General features: G+C 41.4%; 1 protein-coding gene across 4 annotated transcripts in view; it reads right to left on the reverse strand.

Annotated features, from left to right (window-relative positions):
• The window catches only part of ALG8 (ALG8 alpha-1,3-glucosyltransferase), a 72199-nt gene that overhangs the window by 34798 nt on the left and 12579 nt on the right, over window positions 1-24822 (reverse strand). For 2 of the 4 annotated variants that reach the window (XM_029602199.1, XM_029602201.1), the window contains exons 2-6: window positions 18233-18311; window positions 13236-13429; window positions 9181-9503; window positions 5193-5319; window positions 2630-2733 (exon numbers count right to left, since the gene is read on the reverse strand). In XM_029602199.1, coding sequence (XP_029458059.1) covers window positions 2630-2733; window positions 5193-5319; window positions 9181-9503; window positions 13236-13429; window positions 18233-18311 — 827 coding nt within the window. Of the gene's footprint in view, window positions 1-2629; window positions 2734-5192; window positions 5320-7588; window positions 7657-9180; window positions 9504-13235; window positions 13430-18232; window positions 18312-19753; window positions 19817-24822 lie in introns of all 4 variants that reach the window. The other 2 variants (XM_029602202.1, XM_029602200.1) reach the window with 2 other exon arrangements.

Raw genomic sequence — 24822 nt, forward strand, 5'->3', positions numbered from 1 at the left:
TGACTAGGAATTATTTTGCCTTTGGGGATAAATTTTCCCAGATTTGTGTACTACGATGGGGCCCACTAGGGCAGAGCTTCCCAAACCTGTCCTGGGGACCCCACAGCCAGTCGGGTTTTCAGGATATCCTACAATGAATATGCATGAGATGCATTTGCATACCACAGACACTTGGTATGCAAATATCGCTTGTCTGTATGTGTCAGCTTTTAAGGACAGTTGGATTTACTGCTGAAATTTTTGGTCTGATGTTTTATGGCTATGCCATATAGATGTTGTATGGTGTGGTGCACAGGACACATTTTTACCTTTATTTTTTGAGTACTTAAATGCTTGAGGTTCGAACTTGCATTTTACTTACAAAGTAAGCACATCTCATGCTTTTTGTTTGGTATGTGGGTGGGATTTGGATGGTTTTTCTACCTCCATCTTTAGAAAGTCTACTGACTGCAGTAGTTTATTGCGGTTTGATTGTTGCCACCCCCGACATATTAGGGAAAACATACCTGTGAGGCAATTCCATTTCAGAAGAATTTCTACCTCAATTTCAAACTATAAGAAATATCCAGTGGAGATGTACCAACATTTATTTTAGCAATAGGGTATCTCCATTCAGTGATCCATCTTGCTTATAAGCGTGTGTTGCATGTTAAGTGGGAGTTACTTTTATCTATTAAGCAGTCTGATAACTCTCCCCGTTTGGAATGTGTTCTCCCTTATTCTAATCAAGTGCGCCATGTTGATGAGATCATTTGAAAAAATAAAAAAAAAATTGGTCCTTGGCACAAGGTTTTATGGGTTTGGAACACCTTCCTATTTTTTTATTTTCAGCATCCTCATACCATTCAGGACATTTTGGCATTATCTGCTTCCTTGGCTGGTTCTGTGAATTTGATCTCTTGACCTGTTGGACTATCTGTGTTGCTCACACTGTTCTGTCTGTGCTTTATCATTAAATATTACAGAATTCTATTTCTGGTAAACAGTTTTGAATTCGTCTACTACTTGCGAAAAACTCTGTAAGATATATATAATTTGCAGTTTCTATGGCCTGATGTATATGGGTAAGACCATACATAAGGTTAAGATTTGAATTATTGAACATTGTATAAAATTTGGGGTAGATACATGGATGTCCTACTTGTTCAGCATTGGTATGACAAGGGCTATGGGGTGGAGAATCTCCATTTTTTTCTATTTCAACACAAAATAAAACATGGTGCGGATTTAAATGTATGTTTATTGCATACTAAACAGCAATGGATATTTGATATAAATACTGTATTCCCTTTCGGTATGAATAGGCAAATTGATTGGGTGGTGTTTCTTTAAGGCTTTTATGTCTTGAGATATATCAATACTCCTATGATTGGTGGTACAATGTCACATGTTTTATTTTGAAGAATGGCAGTTGCTTGAGTTAGGTGGGGGGGTTTTTGCTAGCAAGCTGTGTAAGGAGGGGTGAGAACTTTATTTCTTTTTATTGTATATATTTGATGAATTGTTGCTGTATTTTGTGCATATTTTTGATATTTTCAAGATACTTTGTGATGTAAGACTGACAGCTGACATATGTCCTTTGATGGATATGTGGACTTGTCTCACATTGGGAAAGCTCCGATGGAGGATATCTAATGTTTTCCAGCGCTTGTAATTTTCCCTACTTTGGTGGAGTCATTTAGCTATTTGAAAGATGAGACATACTGATACTGAGTGATTTTGGATCCTTCATTTTGGTATGAGAAGATTTGGACTCTCTTCATAAGATATAAGAAGATCTCAACATTCAAGAAAAGACTCAAGACGTGGCTGTTCACGCAGGCCTTTCCTAACTCAAACATTACTTAACTCCCTTAAATCATCAATCATTAATAGCCACCTCATAATGTTTTTGTATATATATATATATATCTGATCTTCATTTCCCTTCTTACCCCAAGTTATTGATTCCCTGTTACATGTAACTGCTTTTCTGCACCATTGTTCAAATTGTAAAGTTTATTTGAGTTTCACCCCTGTTTCTTGTGAACCAGCATGATGGGACTACCGTCTTGAATGTTGGTATATAAAAAAACTTAAATAAATAAATAAATAAATATACCAGCAAAACATGCTGGGATGTGACTGACAAAGAGTCTCTCTAAGAAAAACAATTTTTTATATATTTTTAAATTTTTTGTGCTGCAGCATTTGCATTTTATCTGTGTATCTTACTTTGTGTTATGCTTTGGTTAATTTTGATAAATTTATGATTAAGTAGTACATACATCAATTAACAACAAATAATGTAAGTATTTAGTTACCGTATATCATTTTTGTTTTTGGATTATTTTTGTGGATGATAGAATATTTGTAGCCATTTTATTATTGGCCCTCATTGATTACATTTTACAATGTATTTTCCAAATTTGTCTCATTCTATGCCATCATATTTGTGACTTAACAGGAAGTCTCATGGATAAATCACTTCCAAGTCAAGGAGCTGTATTCATCATCACAAGCTAGTTAGAATGTCACAGATATTGGTCAAAAGTCAGCGATACGAGAAGTACAGCGTTCACATTTTCCTTGTTAAACATAATGATTCTTTAGTGTTAAAAAAGAAGAAGAGAGGCATTTCCTTACTTACCAGAACTATGAAGGGCCCCAGTGAAAGGCCAAACACAAAGCAGACAATTCTGCCCAGAGAAATCACACGCAGGAAGCTGAAACTGCGCCATATGACAGATCCATCTAGACAAAATCAGCATTCTCATCAATATTTATTTATTTTATTTAAGGTTTTTCTATACCGGCATTCATGAAAGCGTTCACATCATGCCGGTTTACATGAAACAGGGGTGTGAAGAACAAACCAAGAACATAACTAAACGTGATGAAGAGATGCAGTTACAATTAACAGGGGCTGTAAACTGGGAGGAGGAAAAATAGAGAGAGAGAGAGGAGGTTAATTATATACAATAGTACAGTATATATACATAATCCGAAATATATAGTTGCTGAGTGGAGTCTTTAATGGTTGGCGTGTTAAGTGGAGTTCGGGAAGGCTTGCCTAAACAGCCATGTCTTAAGTCTTTTCCTAAAAGTTAGGAGGCATGGCTCACTTCTGAGATCTGGTGGGATAGTGTTCCATAATTGTGGGCCTGCTGTGGAGAAGGCTCGGTGTCTTAAGGTACTGTGGTTAGTGGTTTTGGTAGGTGGAACAATGAGGCATCCTTTGTAAGCTTCTCTGGTCGGTCTTGTGGATATGTGTGGACGTAAAGGAATTTGTAGGTCAATTGTAGTGTGTTGGTGAATGATTTTGTATATTAAGGTGATAGATTTGTAAATTACTCTGAAATGAATTGGTAACCAGTGGAGGTCTTTTAGGACTGGGGAGATATGGTCTCTCTTCCTGGTGTTAGTTAGTAGTCTGGCTGCTGCATTTTGGACCATTTGGAGCGGTTTGGTGTAGGAGGAGGGGAGGCCAAGTAACGTAGAGTTACAATAGTCTAATTTGGAGAATATGAGAGCTTGGAGGATGGTTCTGAAGTCTTTGGTGTGGAAGAGGGGTCTTATTCTTTTTAAAACATGCAGCTTATAGAAGCAGTCTTTGGTTGTTTTGTTTATGTGGGCTTTGAAGTTTAGTTTATTGTCAATTAGAACACCTAGATCTCTTACTTGAGTAGTTTGTAGGTTGGTTGGAAGACAAGTTGAAGGATTGTTGTTCTCCGGAGAAATGAGTAATAGTTCTGTTTTATTGGAGTTAAGAACCAGATTTAGGCTGTTGAGGAGGTTTTTGATTTCTTGATGACAGGACTCCCAGAAATCAAGTGTTTTTGAGTAAGATTCTTTGATGGGGATCAGTATTTGTATGTCGTCTGCATAAAGAAAGTGATTTAAGTTGAGGTTGGTGAGGAGTTGACAAAGAGGCATGAGGTAAATGTTAAAGAGTGTAGGGGATAAAGAGGAGCCTTGAGGGACTCCAATGGTCGAGTCGAAACGTGATGATTCTTTATTTTGGATTTTAACTTTATAACCTCTGTTAGTGAGAAACGATTTGAACCAGGAGAGCGCCAATCCAGAAATTCCTATTGTAGATAATTGGTTTAAGAGAATAGAATGATTGACGGTATCAAAGGCTGCTGAAAGATCTAGAAGGACCAATATGAAGGATTGTCCTTTGTCTATGCCAAGAGTAAGGAGGTCTGTGAGGGAGGTGAGGAGGGATTCTGTGCCTAGGTTCTTGCGGAATCCATATTGCGAGGCGTATAGCAGTTTGTTATCTTCAATGTAGTCTGATAATTGGGAATTCACCAGCCTTTCCATAATCTTGGCAATGAAAGGAAGATTGGCTATAGGTCGGTAATTGTTAGGGTCATTTGGTTCCAAGTTTGGTTTTTTTAAGAGTGGTTTGAGAGAGGCCTGTTTGAGGTCTTCAGGGAAGGCACCTTGAGAGAGTGAACAGTTGATGATGTCTGCCAGTGTTTTGGATATAGTGTCTGGGATTGAAAGAAGAAGTTTGGTAGGGATATGGTCCGCTGGGTGCGAAGAAGGTTTCATTCTTCTAAGGATAGTTTGGATTTCGGCAGCTGTGGTAGGTTCAAAGAATACGAGGTGATTGTTTTTGATGGGAGGCAGTAGAGATGATGGAAGGGGGGCGATTTTGGAAGGAAGTTGAGTCAGAAGATTCGTGATTTTATTTTGAATGGCTAGGAGAGAGGTGTCTGTATATATGCTCTTATCCAAAGAAAACTCAAATATACAATTGATTCTCAGATTATCAGAAATGTATGTACACAGTCACACCTGATCACCAGCAAAGCACATTAATGTAGAAATACACCATTTTATTAGGTATTCACCAATTAAACCACACCCACTGTCAACTCTTAAAAATAAAAAATGCAAACAAAAAATATAGCATCAAATCAACATGTTCCATGTGAGCAAAGCTTTACATGTGCTCAGACAGCCAGATATTTCTTTAAAAAAAACACAAAGTGCATACAAGAATAATCTTTCCTATTTTCCAAAAGCACAGATTCTCTGATGTTTGGCAGACAAGACAATGCAGGTCATCTATCTGTAAGAGGTATTCTTACAGATCAGAACAAGGTAGTGTTCTTTACTTTTATATTAAATCTTTGCTGTCAAACCAGCAGCTGTTCCCTACGATGCAGAAAGGTTTTGCAGAATCGGAGTTACCTTACCTGGCTTCCACGCAGTGAAGCAATAGGCCTGTAGCAAATACACACCATAGGCTGGGGCAACGTAGAGGTAAATGTGTTTGAAATTGAGAAGAGCAGCAAAGAGTAACGCTCCTTCCAAATGCCTCCTCTGTCAGATATAAAAAAACACCAATATTATTCTTCCTTAGAATTAAGGGGGAACCCCCAAATCTGTCATTTCAGGGGGCGTGGCAGCTTGCTGGTTTGGCAGAGGGGTAAAAAAACCCTGCTCTTTGAGTCAGTGGATCAAGTCTGTTCACCTGACTGCTCTTGGGTTATTTACATGAAATAAGGTGGTGGTCTTGCCCCAGTTTTATGTATTTTGTCATTTATATAGAGATATAAAAAACAGGGTGCCTTACAATAATTACCGTAACACACAGTTACCATGAGTTCCTGCCCTGAAGTAAATTAGCACCTAAATTGACAAAGGAAGATAAAATGACATGCTCCAATTCAAATGGGATATCAGTGCCAGAAGAGCTGTGCTACTTGGCTTCCAGTCTATTACACTAACTACCAGGGCTTTTCCCTCTGCCAATTTGATAAATGCCAGAAATTCACTATAAAAAATAAAATCCAGCTAGTTGGCCCATGAAAGCATTATTTAAAAAAAAAAAAAAAAAATGATCGTGTCTTCCCACTGACGTTTTGGTCAGTGCTTGCAAAGACAGCGAGAATGTGGTTTCTTTTTCAGAGCAATTTTCTCTCAGCAGGTGCCACCGGGGTCTATTTTGTGTTGACAACCACTCTGAACTGACATTGCCACAGCAGATATTTCACTACCAAGGGAAATATTAGCGTCCCACCATTCTACATTATGACCCATGCTGATGGTGCACGCCACGCCGAAGGTTCTTGGCTCAGCTTTGCCACTGAAGGACTGCATCTGGGGCTGAGAAGGCATTCTCTGGCTGCCTGCCAGTACTCACCTGCATAAAATGGAAGATTTGTTAGTAAAGCAGCAGCAGCAGCGCTATGTTACACGTACTTTCACAAGAAGGCATATCACACACTTCAGCTGGCTCCAATGATATGATCTCACTTGTAACACTAGCACGCTTATGGTCCCTAGGATATCTACCCTAGAAATGGCTGCATGCATGTTTCTGAACTATTATAACTAAGCTGTACTGCAGTCCTGCTTGGGTACAAAACACTGTACAAACTGTAATATCAATTTTTTATATATATAAAATATAGAAAATGCTATATTGTATATATTACATTATCTCGTAACTGTTTTAACTGATATAAGGCAGATAATATTGCTACTCAGGGATATTTATTCTGGAAAATAATATCCAATGTTATGTTGATTTTATTTCTTTTTATAATGTTAGGTAAGTCTTTGTTCAGTACTGTGATTGTATTGCTGGAAAAGCATGAAAAATAATAATGGTAATATATGTGTAATTTAAAAAATGTATTTAATATGTTTCATGGTGTAATGTGTATGATGATGGAATCCACCTTGTATTACCTGTTTGAAAAAGACAGAACATAAGAACTTGAATAAAATTAAGAAGTTGGTTTTCTGATTTTCCCCCGTTTACTGCCTAAAACACAGGGCAAGTGGAGAATAGCAACAGCTGTTTTTGCAGGTGTGGCATCTATGGAGGATTCTGAAACACGGGTCACAGCTTTGCTCTATTATCCTGTTTGATCTGGGATCCTCAGGAAGTACCAGCTCTGCCACATGTTGAGAACAAACCTTTTTTGGCATGGTAGTTTCCTCCTGTTAATTCGGGATTCCAGCCTATTCAGGATGGGATCTGGCACTGTGGACCTTCATTTGCAACTACCTAGCGGTTTTGCCTCTGTTTTTATACCTCCTCCCAATACACTTAGCCCAGTCATTACTGCAATAGCCCTCAGCGTGGGTGAGGGGGAGAGGCCATGCATCAGGACTCCTTGGAACCCTGCAATCATGAACCCTAAATCCAACCACTAGGTGTTGCTATTGTGCAATGACTAGGTCTTCCTTCCCTCCAAGGCTTGTGAAATGCTACCCAGCCAGCTCAGGGAGCAGAAGACTGAACAGCCCTCACAAATGAACTTTTTAACAACAGAGTAAATTTCACATGCTGTCTGGTCAAAGCTAACCTGGGAATACTGGCTTGACTCTGCTGGAGCAGCTGTTTGCCTGTGTCTCAGCCAATAAAAGCAATACAGCTAATAGATTTAAAACAAGCTTAGAAGGGTTTAGAATATTAACATGGTCCTCCATAAAAAGTGTTTTCTGTGTTGTAATGGCCCAACTGTCCCATTGGACACATCTTCTGTCCATTAGGCTTTTCAGCCAACACGACGGCCGCTTGAAAGGCCTTAGTCAAACAAAACAAGGAGGCTCCCAAATAGCAGTTTATTATAATTACCTGAAACAATCGAGCAACTGACAGAAGCATCAAACCAAATAAAAAGCCGTTGTACTGAAAATGGATATCTGAATACAGAGTGAAGGACCGAGGGCAGAAAACCTTTGATTTCCTATCGTCACTTAGCAAGGAAGGTCTATGGAGCAGCCGGTGAGTTATAAAACACTCCCCTGGCTTACAATACCACGACCAATGCCCACATTACGGTTGCATGGCCGTGTATTGCTAGCGCTTTCATCCTGAGTATCTATGGAAACGGGCAGGAACAACGGAAAACTAAGAACATTCCTTAGTCGGTTTAGAAATTTTACGGAACCTTTTATGGGGAAAAAAACCCCTTTAGATACTGGCACAGTATTTAGTAGCCAGTCAAGGAGAGGAAACAAACGATGAAAATCAGTTATATCATACAGAAAATGTCTCCACCGTACAGTAAACAAGTCAACTTTTTTTTTTTTTTTTAGGAATGGTTTCTACTTTACTTCCTAAATTCCTTACGTGCCGTTGTACGTTCTCTGCTGTACAGCACAATCTGCGCTGAACTGTATTGTATTTGTAATAAATTTACCCCTTGCGAGTGCTAAAAGTCCTTACAATAAAATTTTGCAAAACTTCAAAAACTTTCAAAACTGTAAAAAAAATTATAACCTCCCCAAGATGCCAAGCACGTCCCAACAGCAGATCTTCAACAGGGAAGCTCATGTTAACGTCACTTCTCATGTCACATCAGTACCAAACCGATCTCAAAAAAAAAAACCAAAAAACTCACGAAAGCAGAAGGAAACATTTTTTCTGAAGAAACTATTCTTGGAAAAAAAAAAAAAAGTTTGGGTCATCCACGCTGGACAAATTGTTTACTGTGCTGTGAAGAACTTTTCTGTATAAGTGATGATTTTGCGAATTTGTTCCCCTCCCTCCTTAGATCCTTTTGAATGGGGATACTCATTTATTGCTTCTCTTTTTTTGAATACTAATGACAATTATTTCCCCTCCTCACTCACATACCCCTGTAATATCCCAGCATGCCCGGCCTTCCTGAGGCTCTCAAATCTACAGAATTCATTTTAGGAAGGCTGCAGTGTGGCTGCCAGAAATCCACTTTTTTTGGACTAACTTACTAGATTTTTTTTTTGAGTGGCTGTTTGGAGTTACACTCTTTATGAAGTCAAAATAAAATGAGCAGATCAGCACAAAGAAACTTGAAGGCAACACCTCAGTGGGGGAAGTGTGTGTGGGACCAGATAATTGCATCATTAACTTTACAATCAGGATGCTAAAAAGTAAATTAAGGGCTACCCAAGAATGGAAGACATTTGAAATTAAAATGACAAAAAGACATCAACATAAGGAGGATTTAACAAGAGCTATGGGCTTTCTAACTCACTACCACTGAACTCTGCTGCCTCTGCTCAATACGGCCCTTCCTCTCATGCCTTTCCTACCACCACACCACTGTGACAAATGATTTACAGGTTAACATCATCCTTAGACTCGACCTGCTCATTTTGTTTTGACTTGATGAAGAGTGCGCAACTCAAAGAAAACTAGTATTAAATTAGTCCAATAAAAATGGTATATCTATAAATACTGACCTTTATTTCCAAGTGAAAAAGTTGTAGAAACTTTCCACTGGGTTTTCTGGTGGAGCTTTTCCTGGCTTCTTTCCTTTTCCCAGTTCTGGAGCAGAGACTCACTCAGGAAGCTCAAACTCAAATGAATGGGGATTTTTGCTTTAGCCAACAAGTACCTTAGACGAGCCAGTGACTGCAGCTGCTGCCAGCTGTGAGATTTTAGTGAAAGGATATGATCCACAATTAACAAACCGAAGTTCCACAAAAGCAGGACAGACAGGATGAACACAGGTTGTGCCAGAAGATCTTGCATGGTTTTCTTGCCATCTATTGTTTTGCAACATCTGAACCAAAACCAGAAGAAAAAAAAAATCAGAAGCAGCTGATACAGTTCAAAACAATGTGGAATAGCAAGGTTTCTTTACAACTTAACCTTTTAGATCCTGTTCATTGAAGGAATTATTTTCTGATGCCCCTTTTTACATATCTTAGTTAACTAGACCCAAATTTGGTATAAAAAAAATTTGCAAGGAAATCTGACTATGGATTTTTGAGAAAATCCCAGGTCCACTAGTGGAACGTTGGGATCAACAGGGGTCAAAATTTAATTTCAGGTAATTCTTGTAACATACTGCAATACTACAGCTAATATACATAAAAATGAAAATTACTCAAAAAAATAATAAGAAAAAATCAAGCATGATAATCTGGAAAACATTTTTCATGTAGACGTTTACCACAAAATTCACACCACTTTTTTTTAATATTTTTGGAGCAGACAGCACATCGGCCTTGGGAAGTTGAGGACAAGAAGTGAGGCTGTGATGCCTTTACATTGGCACTTATGGGTGCTGTAGGACCTCCTTTCCGGATGCGGTAGCTTGAAAGACCACATTTCATTGCTACAGTAGATATTTCACGTAAGAAGTCCAAGTGGCTCATTGCTTCTTTTCCTAGCAGATGGCAGTGAATTTTCCAAGCAGCCACAACATCCATGTTCAAGCCATTTGAAAATAAATTCCACCATCACTTTTTGGAGCGAAGTGTTAGGTGGTAAACTGCTAAAAGCCGGTCAAGAAGATTAACACCACCCATGCCTTGATTGTAAACACCAATGATTTTTGCTTTATTAGAACTTTTTTCTTTTCTTTGAGAGAATAGCGGCTGGCATCCAGTTGGACATACATGACTGACCACACTGCTGTCATTCCAGCAGACACAGATGATGTCTCCATCACCACGATAATCAAATTCCCCACGATCTTTCTTGTACAGTTCTTTAGGTGCCATTAGGGGACATTTCCCAGTCCTGTTTTCTCTGACAGCACCAATTGCTCAAAATCCCTTTTCTTTCAGTTCGACCATCAAGTTGTGTGATGTGAAGAAATTATCAAAGAAAAGGCAATGATTTCTTGGCTCTTGAATGACTGAAATCAAATCCGAAATTACTCTTGTACCAAGTAGAACTTTTTCAGCTTTATCAGTGCCTGATGTTTGGCACCTGTATAAATCTGCATCAAAAATGGAAAACCATCTGGACTGCACATCATCCATATTTTGTATCCAAATCGAATTGGTTTGCCTCGAATGAACATTTAGCAATTATGATGGCCATATGTTGCGATTCCTCCCACGGCCGGAGCCACAGGAGACCTCTTACCTCGCAGCCCAGGCCACCAGCGTGCCGGCGTGGCTGGAGCCGCGTTGGGGTTCTCCCACGCAGCAGGAGGCTGCTGCTGATTTTTCTTTCACCGTGACGGGAACCGCAGACTTCAGGGCCCTTCTGTGCGGCATGGATCCGCTGCCCACGTCGTCCCTAGCAGGCCAGGAGGCCTTCCCTCCACGGCAGGACGCTGCCATCTTCATCTCGGCCTGGAGGCCGCAATCCCCGCTCTCCTCCACCAGGAAGCCACCCCTATTCTTTCTCCGGCAGCAGGGACACTGCCGTCGGGGCTTGCGCAGAGGCACAGCTCTTACTTCTCAGCATCAGCGTCTGCAGAGCCGCTGTCCAGGGTCCTGCAGACTCTCTACTTCCCTTCCTTAGGCACGGGCCAGTGAGGGAGTGGCTCCCTGATCCATCCAGATAACATCACTTCCTGGATCCACCTCTTCAGCCCTATAAAGAGGGCCTGGCTTCATTCCCAAGTTGCCTTTGCAAGGAGTTAGTCCTCCTTTGGACTCCACGTCTGTTTCTCCTCCTAGGCACTCTGTTCCGTGTGGGATCCCGTGTCTTCGTCATTGTTCCTGGTCTCTCGTCTCATCTCATCTTGTTCTCCAATCCATGCTCCAGATGTCTTCGCCTTAATGTCTTCACCATGTTCCTGATCTGTCCTGCTGTGCAGTGTTCCTGTCTCCCTGATCCTCCTGTCATCTTCGTCCAGAGGTCTCCTGACGCTCCGGTTTCCGTCTCTGAGCGGTCTGCGACCAGCCCGGCCAGGGATGCCGAAGAGGGAACGTTCATGGACCCTGGCGGGAGAGGGAGTCTGTCATTGCATCACAGCAGCACCTAGTAACTGGATCTCGGACCCACATTAGCCGGGTTCCAGAAGGCATTGTGGTTTATTGCCCCGAGCTGAGGGCTATTCCTGCGATGACTGACTGAGTAGGGGGGGAGGGGGTGCGGAATATAAAAATAAGGGGAAGTCCCAAATATTTGTAAAATGAAGGCTCATGGTGCCACAGCCCAAGTGAAGCTGGTTCCAATCGAGCTGGAAATCTTAAGTGGGCAGGAGGAAACTGCCAGGCCAATAAAGAAAATTAGCTGAAGCACCGACATCACAAATGCCAAAGTGATGGATGGGTTTCACTTGTATCCATTAATAAAATAATTTTCACTGTTGTTCAACAAGATCAAAATTAGCAAGCTAAAACGAAATTGTACCCATCTTATTCCCCCTGAGCCTGTGGCACGAGTCTTTTAAATACCAAGCAATGCCTCTAAAATAGATGTTGGAGGGGTGCCGCACGTGGGCTAATTTTTATTCACACATTTATGGGTGGCACAGGGATGTGGGAGGGACTTTCACCAGGCCTTGTGGTCCCTTTAAACAATGAAGGCTACAGATTAGCAGCCTCATTCACCCACAGGTTTTCTAACCCAGGCAAGCAAGCAGGGTAGAAAACTCGCACATGAACCTGAGCTCCCAGGATGGCCAAATAAACATAACTACTCCTCACACGAGGTGTAATTACCTTTTTGTGAAAACATCACCACATGCCAGTTTTCCCTCAGTTCTGAACTAAGGAGATGCTTTACGTGATATTGCATTGGAGCAACTCAGAATTTCAGTAAACTTTTCTATACTGCAAACTATGCGCAAATATATATTACTTGCAAGGAGCAATTATGACTTTTTTTCACAAAAGGGGCAGGGTGAAAAAGAGCACAAAATACCAAATTTCAAGCCATTTTGCGTGTTTTTCATGAATTGTTCCCATTTGCAACAAACTTCACCGCACTTGCTCGTGGCTGCAAAAGATGTAAACACAAGGTCTGGGAGGAACACAGGGTTTGGGTCGAGGTAAAGGAACAGATGGCAGCTCTAACAAAGACTGATGTTTAAGGCATGGGAGACGCACGTCACAGAATGGCAGTGGAAGCAATTTACAGAGTAGCAGGAGACATTTCTGCAAGCAGTTACGTTATGCTGCTTTCTTCAAACAAAATTCCAAGCTAAAGCTAAGATGGCAACAGTGGATTAACACAAACTAAGCATATGATAAAGTTACAGGCAAGGAAAGAACATTTATTAAGATATAGTCAAAACTGACCAGCTACCTGAGGAGGATTATATTATTGTGGCTCTAGCTGGTACTTTCAAATGTTAGGGTTTCAAGACCTTTTGGATTTTGGTGCTTGATATTGTTGTTTGAATGTACTGTTGAAAGTAATATACTTGTGCTCTACTTCCAGTTTTGTGTCTTCAAAGCTGTTTAATTAAAATCTCAATTAAACAAATCTGAAAAATGATCTGCTGTGGTAATAAGCCGTTCCCATCTGTGCAACATACTCAGCCTGCTGCTGTCTGTTATGTACCCCGGGCCCTGTCTCAGATGGACCCCAAGGGCAGACTTACTCGCTCACAGCATAGATGAAGAGAATATCCGTGAGGATGACGGAAAATCTTTGGAACAGAACCGTTTCCTTGCTGGAGTAGTTCAGATTCTGGACGACAAGCATCTCTCGGTCAAAATACTTAGCTGCGTGTGACAGCGCCCTTTCGAACCAAGCAAAAAGCGGAGGGTAATCTAGAGTCCATTCTGAAGTTGCCTAAAGGAATAAAGATAAATCTGGACAGACATTTCTCATCAGGACTTTAAAACACTCAAGGAAGGTAACGGAACACTTCTAATTAAGGATAATTCAGATTCAAAGGAGATCTTTTCCCATCACATAGGGGCAGATTTTAAAAAAGTACATGCGACCGGCGCGAACAAAAGTACGCCGGATTTTAAAAGATACGCGCGTAGCCGCGCGTATCTTTTAAAATCCAGGGTCGGCGCACGCAAGGCTGCGCAAAAATCGGCAGCCTGCGTGCGCCGAGCCGCGCAACCTGCCTCCGTTCCCTCCGAGGCCACTCCGAAATCAGAGCGGCCTCGGAGGGAACTTTTTTTTTTGTCCCCCCCACCTTTCCCCTCCCTTCCCTTATTTAACCCACCCCCCAGCCCTAACTAACCCCCCTCCCCTACCTTATTTAGTTGAGTTACACCTGCCTCCGGCTCCCTGCCCTGGCACAGGCCGCTGTACCGGAGCACTCAGCCCCGCCCCCGGACCACCACCCCGTCCTCAGACACGCCCCCGAACGCCGCCCCGCCCCCCCGGCAGGATTTACACGCCCGGGGCTTTTAAAATCTACCCCATAGTGCTTTCAAAATTATCAGATAGAAGGATTTTACTTAAAAGAAAGCGGTCTGTGTATTGTGCAGTACTTGAGAAGCTCACCGAGTAATGCTCTGCCTGTGTGGTTTAAAAAATTTGACTGACAATAAGCAGCGCCCAGCCTAGTGTACGGATTTACTTACGGTTGGGTGCATGTTTCAGATGCGCAATAATAGCCTCCGATGTAGCAAGATTAACGCTTCTAAAACAGCCCCCTAACCAAAGCATATCGGATAGCGCCCATCACATGTAAACTTCTTGCAAACAAAAACATTACCGCCCAATGCAGGAAAGCATGCCCAAAGGCTGGGTGCCCAATGTACATTTTTTATGCTGGAAAATTAACTCCAGCTCTGGAGGTGGAGTAAAAAGTTTATTCGCTGTCAAGGGCTCACAAGAAATATAAAAAATGTGGTCCTCCGTGTTGCGATAAATGTGCCCCTTGTAGACTAGGGTTGTTTAGAGAGCTTAGAATAAGATTTTATTTTTTGTTCTAACCCCAATTAACTAAATATATATAAGTATTAGTGGTGCAGAGCATGATTATTAAATAAAGGACACCTTAAAAAAAACAAAAAACTGTGGACGGTTCCTTTATTTTTGGCAAACAGGCATGGCAGATTTCTGTAACGTATTTATTTGTAGCTTTTTTATAGCGACGTTCGAGGGACATCACATTGGTTTACATGTAACAGTTGGGGAAACGATACAAAAAACGAAAACTTAACTTCATGTAAGTATGCACGTTTGATAGGAATGCACAATTTAGACATCCATCCGCTCATTGCAGTATACTTTTGAGCGCCAGAAGGACATTTCTCACTTTTCATACACCGCTTGGATTTCTCTCATTAGAATATTGTATCCAGTGCAAAGGGCATGTGGATGTGTGTGTGTGTGTGTGTGTGTGTGTGTGTGGGTGGAAAACGGGCACTCAATTTGAGCTTATTACAGAGTTCCACCTCTTCTTTTCAGTGTGTGTGTAAATGTGTGTGAGAGAGCACGTGTGTTTGGAGGTCAGAGAGCATTCACCACCAGACCCAGTTCATACAGAGTTCTGGCTCTGCTCTGCTCCCTCTCTCCTCCATAGTTCCTTTTTGTCTACAAATTGAGGCCTGGTCATAAGGAGGGCCTGGCTTTGACTCTTGACTCAGGTCTTCTGCTCCCTAGGCATGGCAGGAATGCTGTGGAGGCAGAATTAGATGCAATCTGCTAGCCAATTGGATAGTGTCTGTTTGGCAACAGCAAAGCCCAATCTATTTTTATCAATAGAACCAAAACGTTGGGTGGACTGTCTATGGGCTTCTGTCCACTCCAGATAGAAGGCTAAGGCTCGCTTGCAGTCCAAACTGTGCAGTGCTCATATGCCTTAGTGCAAATGGGGCCTGGGAAAGAATATACGCAGGATGATGGACTGGTTAAGATGGAAATCAGTCACCACCTTAGGCAGGAACTTAGGGTGCATATGCAAGACCACCCTGCTGAGATAGAACTTAGTATAAAGGTGGATAAGTCACTAAAAGGCCTGGAGCTTGCTGACCCTGCATGCTGAAATGACTGCCACCAAAAATATGACCTTTCAGGCCAGGTACTTCAGGTCACAGGTAAGCAGAGGCTCAAAAGGAGCTTTCATCAGCTGAGCTATCACCACGTTGAGGTCCCAAAACACAGTGGGAGGCCTTAGGGGAGGCTTCAATTGAAGCAGGCCCTGCATGAAACGTACAACTCTAGGCTGTACAGAGATGGTCCTACCACCTACACCTTGATAGTATGTACCAATTACATTAAGATGAACAGTGGGCCAAACTGAAAGGAGCAATTACAAAGGCAACAAATCTGTATGTTAGAAAAGTAAACAAAAAAAGTATGAGAAATAAGAAACAGATCTGGTTCTCAAAGGAGGTGGCTGATAAAATAAAAGTGAAAAGAAGAGCATTCAAGAAATATAAAGGATCCCAAAATGATGAACACGGGGAAGACTATCTGGTGAAACTGAGGGAGACAAAGAAGGAAATCAAAAAAGCTAAAAGTCAGGCAGAAGAAAGGATTGCCAAAGAGGTAGAGAGAGATGACAAAACATTTTTGAGATATCTCAGAGAAAGGTCCAAAGTGGTATAGTGAAATTGAAAGGTGACAAAGATCAATGTGTGGAGAGAGATGAAGAAATGGTGGAAATATTAAACAAATACTTCAGTTTGGTGTTCACTAAAGAAGACCCTGGAGAAGGATCGCTGCTGGTCGACAAGACTGTAGATGGAGATGGGGTGGATGAAACTTCGTTTAACAGGAGAGAATGAATGGGAAGAGCTAGGAAAACAAAGTGGACAAAGCCATGGGGCCAGATGAGGTTCATCCCAGGATACTGAGGAGCTCAGAGATGTGCTGGCAGGATCGCTGTATGACCTGTTCGATAGATCTCTGGAAACGGGAGTAGTGCCGAGTGACTGGAGAAGAGCGGTGGTGGTCCTGCTCCACAGGAGTGGAAACGGAGAGGAAGCTGGAAACTACAGGCCGGTTAGAATCACCTTGGTGATGGGAAAATGAATGGAGAATCTGCTGAAGGAAAGGATAGTGAACTATCTACAGTCAGGAGGATTGCTGGACCCAAGGCAACATGGATTCACTAGGGGAAGGTCCTGTCAGACAAATGTGATTGATTTTTTTGATTGGATCGAGGAAGAGTGCTTGATGTGATTGGATTTCAGCAAAGCTTTTGATAAGGTCCCGCAGAGGAGGCTTGGAATAAAATGAAAAGCTTGGGAGTGAAGGCCAAGGTGGGGGGGGGGGGGGGGTGGATTACAAACTGATTGGCAGGTAGAAGGCAGGATGTGATGGTGAATGGAACCTACTCTGAAGGTAGAACAGTGTTAAGCAGAGTGCCACAAGGATCGGTGTTGGGACCAGTTTTATTCAATATCTTTGTGAGCGACATTGCGGAAAGGATAGAAAGTAAAGTTTGTCTGTTTACGGATTATACTAAAATCTGCAACAGAAAGGACATGCCGGAAGGAATAGAGAGAATGAGACGTGATTTAAGGAAGTTAGAAGAGTCGTTGAAGATTTGGCAGCTGGGATTCAATGCCAAGAAGTGCAGAGTCATGAATCTGGGGTGAGGTAATCCAAAAGAGCTTTATGTGATGGGGGGTGAAGAGCTGCTGTGCACAGAGCAAGAGAGGGACCTTAGGGTGATAGTGTCTGGGGATCTGAAGATGGCAAAGCAATGTGACAAGGCAATAGCTAAAGCCAGAAGAAAGCTGGGCTGCATGGAGAGGAATAACCAAAGTAAAAGGATGTGATAATCCCCTTGTACAGGGTCCTTGGTGAGGCCTCATCCGGAGTACCGTGTTCAGTTCTGGAGACCGCATCTCAAAAGGGACAGAGACTAGTTGGAGGCGGTCAAGAGAAGGGCAACCAAAATGGTGGGTGGTCTCCAAATGACTTATGAGGAGAGGTTGAAGGACCTAAATATGTATATCCTACAGGAGAGGAGGTGCAGGGGAGATATGATACAGACCTTCAGATATCTGAAAGGCTTTAATAATGCACAATCGACAAACCTTTTCCATTGGAAAGAAATCAATAGAAATAGGGGTCACGAAAGGAAACTCCAGGGTGCACAACTCAGAACAGACAGGAAATATTTCTTCACGGAGAGGGTAGTGTGCCCTTCCAGAAGAGGTGGTGAAGACAAAAACAATGAAAGATTTTAAAGAGGCATGGGTAAACACTGTGGATCCCTAAAGGCTAGAGGATGGGAATGAAGAAAAGAGTGAATGGAGGTAACTTGCTGTTGTGGCAGTTACTACCCTAAACCAATAAGCCTTCATACTGTTGATGCAGCTCTAACTCTAATCCAACGGCAAGAGGTAACAGGGCCCTGACTCTGACGGTTTGGGAAACTAAGTATGGGCGTGACCTGAATGTTGCAGCAGATGCTACCACAAGCTTACTGGGCAGACTGGATGGACTGTTTGGTCTTTTGCTGCTGTCATATTTTATGTTTCTATGATAAAATACAAACTAGGATTGCTTATTGAGTGGGTGAGAGAGAAAAGAGGTGGATACTTAATATATTTTGAATGCAAAAAAAATACCAATACAATTTTTGTTCTACAGCAAATCAGTGAAGTCCCTACATGGTAGTCACTCTGCTCTATCCCATTTTTGCCTCCTTAACAAATAAAAATGACTTACTTCATAATACCACTGAGAGACTGGTAGACTGTGGGTGATGGCAAGCCAGTTTCTGTGTACTTCAAAGTCTGTGGAATAGCTAGGAAAAAAACAAACACAAAACTAGATATGTAATTTGAGTATAAAATAAGTGGGATTAGTCTTGTAGCAAGCATAATGACTGAAAGACAGCCACTCCCAGGTCAGTAATCGCTACCGACCTAGGAAGGTAAGACTTTTTTTTTTTAATTCCCTTAACGATCATTAACAATAAGGAGTTTTCTATAGGAATTTGTGAATTTTATAAAGACTGACTCATGGGTGGTGGGCTTTTCTTTCAGTACAGCATACAAAGATTCTTTGGCTGCGAGTCCAGATACTGCTTGATTTGAGAGCACAACATAGGTCTCCACAAATAGCTTGCCCTATTGCACAGTGCTGATCAGGTGGGTTTTAATGCCATGCCAAGATCTGTTTTATAATTTTTGCATAGCAAATGTCAAAAGAAAGAGTCACAAAAATGTCCTGAATCCCACTGGACTTCCCAGTCCCAGATAACAGAGTCTCTAAGCTCCATCAAGCATATCCTGGGGGAAGTCTTCATGGAGGTCAATGAGTTTTGCTTTTCAACATCTCACCTAGCAGGGGCCATTTTAAGACATCCAGGGTGTAGCAACTGTACATATTTCTGCTTTTACCATACACCTAATTAGCCACAACAGCACAAGTAGGAAACCCTTGGCAGATAAAAATTCAGATGACCCTATTTAAGCTCGTAGTAAAAGCTGGAATAGCTCAAACTGTTCTGTGATGAGACAGGGGGTACTGGAACCTTGGTAAAAATATTGGAAGGCCTAGGCCAGAGAGAGTCTAGCATCATATCTATGTCATCACCATACCCCCCTCCCACCTATCCTTTTCGCTCCCATTCCTTCCCAGTCTTCATGGCTCCTGCTCTCCCCAGCCCTCCTCACCTCTTCTTCCCAAAACAGTGCTGTAGCAGTAGCAGAAGGGACTGGCCGAACCTGTGTGTACTCACAGGTCCCACCCCCAGCACAGAAGGGAGGAGAAGGAGGTATGGCCTGCGAATGTATGAGCCTTCCTGCCACTGCAGAGCTTCAGGAACCACAAAATCCGCAGAGCGGCTTGGGAATAGGGAGCATGGGCAGTCCACAGGGGATGCGAGGCCGAGTGTAGATGGGAAGGGGGGTGCATATGGTTTTTTTTCTGTCCCATGAAAGGGAAGAGACATGGTTCTCACCTGTTGAAATACCACTGCAAATGGGAGTCTAAAATAGTCTGTGCCCAACCAATTACAGAAGATTAAGCAGGCAGAGAACAGTCCAGTTCTCCAGCAACTCCCTCATGCGGGTTTTAGGTCAGAAGAGGATCAATAAGATTTCTAACTATGTGATTCTGCCACAGTCTTCTTACTATACAAGGGCCTTGGTTTGTATGAAAGGTATAAATCAGCTCACACTATTTAAAAAAAACAAAAAAAACCCAGTAGTACTAGCTACATTCTTTACAATACCAAGTTACCTGTTTATTTTTTAGTTCTGTTGAATCCATTTTCTCCTAATAGTTTGGAGGTTTTATTTCCAACTTAATGGTAAATTAAAAAAAAAAAAAAAAAAAAAAAAAGGCAGCCTATCATAAAATGCAAATAAATACATAAAATATGTTCTAAGATCTTGATGTTAGAAAAAGTTACTTTAAAAAACTGATATGTTTCTCTTTATTTCAACTTTATAACATAAAACAAGGCAAATATTAAAGTTTTACAATAATCAGAGCAAGGAACAGGTCTCTTCACCAAAGAATGAAAAGAGCCATCAATTCAAAAGTAACTCCCAACCAGTCATTAAACTGAAACATGAATCACAGCAATCTAAACTATACCTTGCTTAAATAATGATCCATATAATATATTAAACTATGACCTCTTAGCTTAACATCTACTTTTGCCCTCTACATAATCCAAAAAGGGTTTTCACATGTCCCATTATTTACGAGTAGTCCATTTCTATCCCATGTTAATTTTTTCCATTGATAGTGTCCTTCAACCTTATCTAGTTTTCAGTGTTTGCCATTAATGAATTTTTTCTACTTGGCAGCAACTGTCAATCTGGATGCAATTAACATAAATGTTAAGATATATACATTAGGAAATAAACTTATGTTCAAGTTTTATTTTCTAATGTATATATCCCATGCACAAATTTTACTTTATGTAATCTGCTTTGAAGTGCCAAAAAGCAGAATATATATTAAAAAAATGAAATAAAATACCACCCCATCATGACTTTATAGTCATTTTTAATTATTATCGAAGATGTAGCTACTTTTAGGTCTCTGCCTCGTATTTGTCCCAACCTCCTCCAATACTGAAATATTACATTCCCTCTCTCATTTTTGGCAATACTTGGGGGGGGGGGGGGGGCGCGGGGACTACAAGAATCTGTATTTAATAGAATTTGAAGGAAGAGCCTAGTGGTTTTTAGAGCAGCAAGCTGAGAACTAGGAAAGCCAGGGTTCAAATCTCACAGATGCACCTTGTGACCTTGGGCAAGTCACTTTACCCTGCACTGCACCAGCTACTAAGCGAGTTCTCTCACTGACACAGAATGGGAGAAAAGCCTTAATAAATCAGGCTCAGATTGTCAATCTTCTGGGGCAGGGAAATACCTACGGTACCAGAATTTAACTCATCTTGGGGCCGATGCAAGAAAGTGCGCTCAGCACGGCACACAGTTTTAGCTCTCAGTTGTGGGCACATTTTCTAAGTGCAAACTCTGTCAATGCAGCAAGGAGTTTTGCACATAAAACATGAGCATTTAAGTTAGCATGGAAATTTCATGCTAATGAGGGGATTTGGCATTACGCCCAAGTCCTGTTTTGTTAGCGCTGGAAGCTTAACTCCTAATTTGAGGTGGGGTAAAGTTTCCAGGGCTACTCTTAGTATATGGGGGGGCTCAAACTGACTTGCAGGACAGGTATAAAAGTTAACAGCTATAAGGGCTGGGGGGGGGGGGAGGAGGAGGAATGCTCAATATTATGAAAAGTATAATTTGTAAAGGAAAAGAGTTTTGAGGAGAAATACAAATATGTAAGAAAAAAAATGGTAACCTCGGCAGATGGAAAAACATTCTGTGTGCCAGTGACAACTATACATACAAAGAAGGAAGAGATCATAGCCTGGAAGTAGGGCTGGGTTGAGACTAAGGTAAACCCATGCATATCATAGCAGACTGAAGAGACTGGGAAGAAAAAATGGAAACCAACATTGCTGAAGATGCTACAAAAAAAAGAAAAAAAAAAAGAAAAAGAGATAAGCATCTAAGGAGAAGAGAGACTAAACAAAAAGGGGGAAAAATGTTATTTGTTAACCAGGAAATCTGGATTAACAACAAATGTCATTAACTAGATCTTGGACCTCTTGGAAGCTAGATGGGAAAGAAAACACCCAGTCAGTATTTGTACCACCCAGTGCACAGGGAAGTGATCACAGCAAAAACCGTTTAATACAAAATAAAAAAAAAAAAACTCACCAGATAAAGGCTCAGAATCCAGAGTTATAATACACACTACACAAAAAGTCTATTGCAGAAGCTGGAGTTCTTGTGCTGGGACCTTTAGGATTGTGTGTGGGGAAAACACACTTTGCACACAAAAAGCATGTTTCCATGCACAAAATATGCTTTCTGAAAGCATTTCTGTGCACAGCCCTTTTTTGTTCACATTTTCTTTTTTCCCCCAACTCCTGATACATTAGGAGATGTCATCTACTTGGATTCCAGCAAAGCTTTTGATACGGTCCCGCTCAGGAGACTGGTGAATAAAATGAGAAGCTTAGGAGTGAGTGCCAAGGTGGTGACCTGGATTGCAAACTGGTTGACGGACAGAAGACAATGTGTGATGGTAAATGGAACTTACTCTGAAGAGAGAGTGGTTTTAAGCGGTGTACCGCAAGGATCGGTGTTGGGACCAGTCCTGTTCAATATCTTTCAGAGCGACATTGCGGACAGGATAGAAGGTAAGGTTTGTCTTTTTGCGGACGACACTAAGATCTGCAACAGAGTGGACACACTGGAAGGAGTGGAGAGAATGAGATAGGATTTAAGGAAGCTGGAAGAGTGGTTGAAGATATGGCAGATGAGATTCAATGCCAAGAAATGCAGAGTCATGCATATGACCAGTAGAAATCCAAATGAACTGTATTCGAACGAGGGAGAAGGGCTGATGTGCACAGAGCAGGAGAGAGACCTTGGGGTGATAGTGTCTAATGATCTGAAGTCGGCAAAACAATGTGACAAGGCGATAGCTAAAGCCAGAAGAATGCTGGGCTGCATAGAGAGAGGAACATTGAGTAAGAAAAGGGAAGTGATTATCCCCTTGTACAGGGCCTTGGTGAGGCCTCACCTGGAGTACTGTGTTCAGTTATGGAGTCCGTATCTCCAAAGAGACAGAGACAAGATGGAGGCGGTCCAGAGAAGGGCGACCAAAAAGGTGGAAGGTCTTCATCAAATGACTTATGAGGAGAGATTGAAGAACCTAAATATGTACACCCTGGAGGAAAGGAGGAGCATAGGTGATATGATACAGACTTTCAGATACTTGAAAGGTTTTAATGATCCAAAGACAATGACAAACCTTTTCCATCAGAAAAAAAATCAGCAGAACCAGGGGTCACGATTTGAAGCTCCAGGGAGGAAGACTCAGAACCAATGTCAGGAAGTATTTCTTCACGGAGAGGGTGGTAGATGCCTAGAATGCCCTTTCGGAGGAAGTGGTGAAGACCAGAACTGTGAAGGATTTCAAAGGGGCGTGGGATAAACACTGTGGATCCATAAAGTCTAGAGGATGTGAATGAAGAATGGGTGGCTCGCGGGAATGATGGCTACTACCTGGAGGTAATACCATACTGGGTCAGACCAAAGGTCCATCAAGTCCAGCATCCTGTTTCCAACAGTGGCCAAACCAGGCCATAAGAACCTGGCAAGTACCCAAAAACTAAGTCTATTCCATGTTACCGTTGCTAGTAATAGCGGTTGTTATTATCTAAGTCAACTTAATAGCAGGTAATGGACTTCTCCAAGAACTTATCCAATCCTTTTTTAAACACATCTATACTAACTGCACTAACCACATCTTCTGGCAACAAATTCCAGAGTTTAATTGTGCATTAAGTGAAAAAGAACTTTCTCTGATTAGTTTTAAATGTGCCACATGCTAACTTCATGGAGTGCCCTCTAGTCTATTATCTGAAAGAGTAAATAACCGATTCACATCTACCCGTTCTAGACCTCTCATTATTTTAAACACCTCTATCATATCCCCCCCTCAGTCATCTCTTCTCCAAGCTGAAAAGTCCTAACCTCTTTAGTCTTTCCTCATAGGGGAGCTGTTCCAGCAACCTTATTTTGGTAGCCCTTCTCTGTACCTTCTCCATCGCAATTATATCTATTTTGAGATTCGGCGACCAGAATTGTACACACTATTCAAGGTGCGGTCTTCACCATGGAGCGATAGAGGCATTATGACATTTTCCGTTTTATTCACCATTCGCTTTCTAATAATTCCCAACATTCTGTTTGCTTTTTTGACTGCTGCAGCACACTGAACCGATGATTTCAATGTGCTATCCACTACGACGCCTAGATCTCTTTCTTGGGTAGTAGTACCTAATATGGAACCTAACATTGTGTAACTATAGCATGGGTTATTTTTCCCTATATGCATTACCTTGCACTTGCCCAATTTTCCAGCCTCACAAGGTCTTCCTGCAATTTATCACAATCTGCTTGTGATTTAACTACTCTGAACAATTTTGTATCATCTGCAAATTTGATTACCTCACTTGTCGTATTTCTTTCCAGATCATTTATAAATATATTGAAAAGTAAGGGTCCCAATAAGATCCCTGAGGCACTCCACTGCCCACACCCTTCCACTGAGAAAATTGTCCATTTGATCCTACTCTCTGTTTCCTCTCTTTTAGCCAGTTTGTAATCCACGAAAGGACATCGCCACCTATCCCATGACTTTTTACTTTTCCTAGAAGCCTCTCATGAGGAACTTTGTCAAATGCCTTCTGAAAATCCAAGTACACTACATCTACAGGTTCACCTTTATCCACATGTTTAACTCCTTCAAAAAAAGTGAAGCAGATTTGTGAGGCAAGACTTGCCCTGGGTAAAGCCATGCTGACTTTGTTCCATTAAACCATGTCTTTCTATATGTTTGTGATTTTGATGTTTAGAATACTTTCCACTATTTTTCCTGGAACTGAAGTCAGGCTAACTGGTCTGTAGTTTCCCAGATCATTTGTTCTTCAGATAATGAAATATTTAATGTTTTAAATAATTTTAAATCCTGATATCCTACCATAGAGATCCAGTTCTTTAGGAAGATTAATTAAATATATTATGTGGATTCAAAATCAGAATAGTATTCAACTTTTTTTTTTTAAACAAATTTATCAGCATAAATGTAGAAAAGAGCTATAAAAAAATAAATAAAAAATGTGCCTACTTCCCAGTCACTGCATCTCCACCCATGCCACCGCATCACCTAAGTGTTCTTAGTGCTCATAGTTAAGGATAAAAATA

This window comes from Rhinatrema bivittatum, chromosome 5, assembly GCF_901001135.1.
Source record: "Rhinatrema bivittatum chromosome 5, aRhiBiv1.1, whole genome shotgun sequence".
NCBI classification, from domain to species: domain Eukaryota; kingdom Metazoa; phylum Chordata; class Amphibia; order Gymnophiona; family Rhinatrematidae; genus Rhinatrema; species Rhinatrema bivittatum.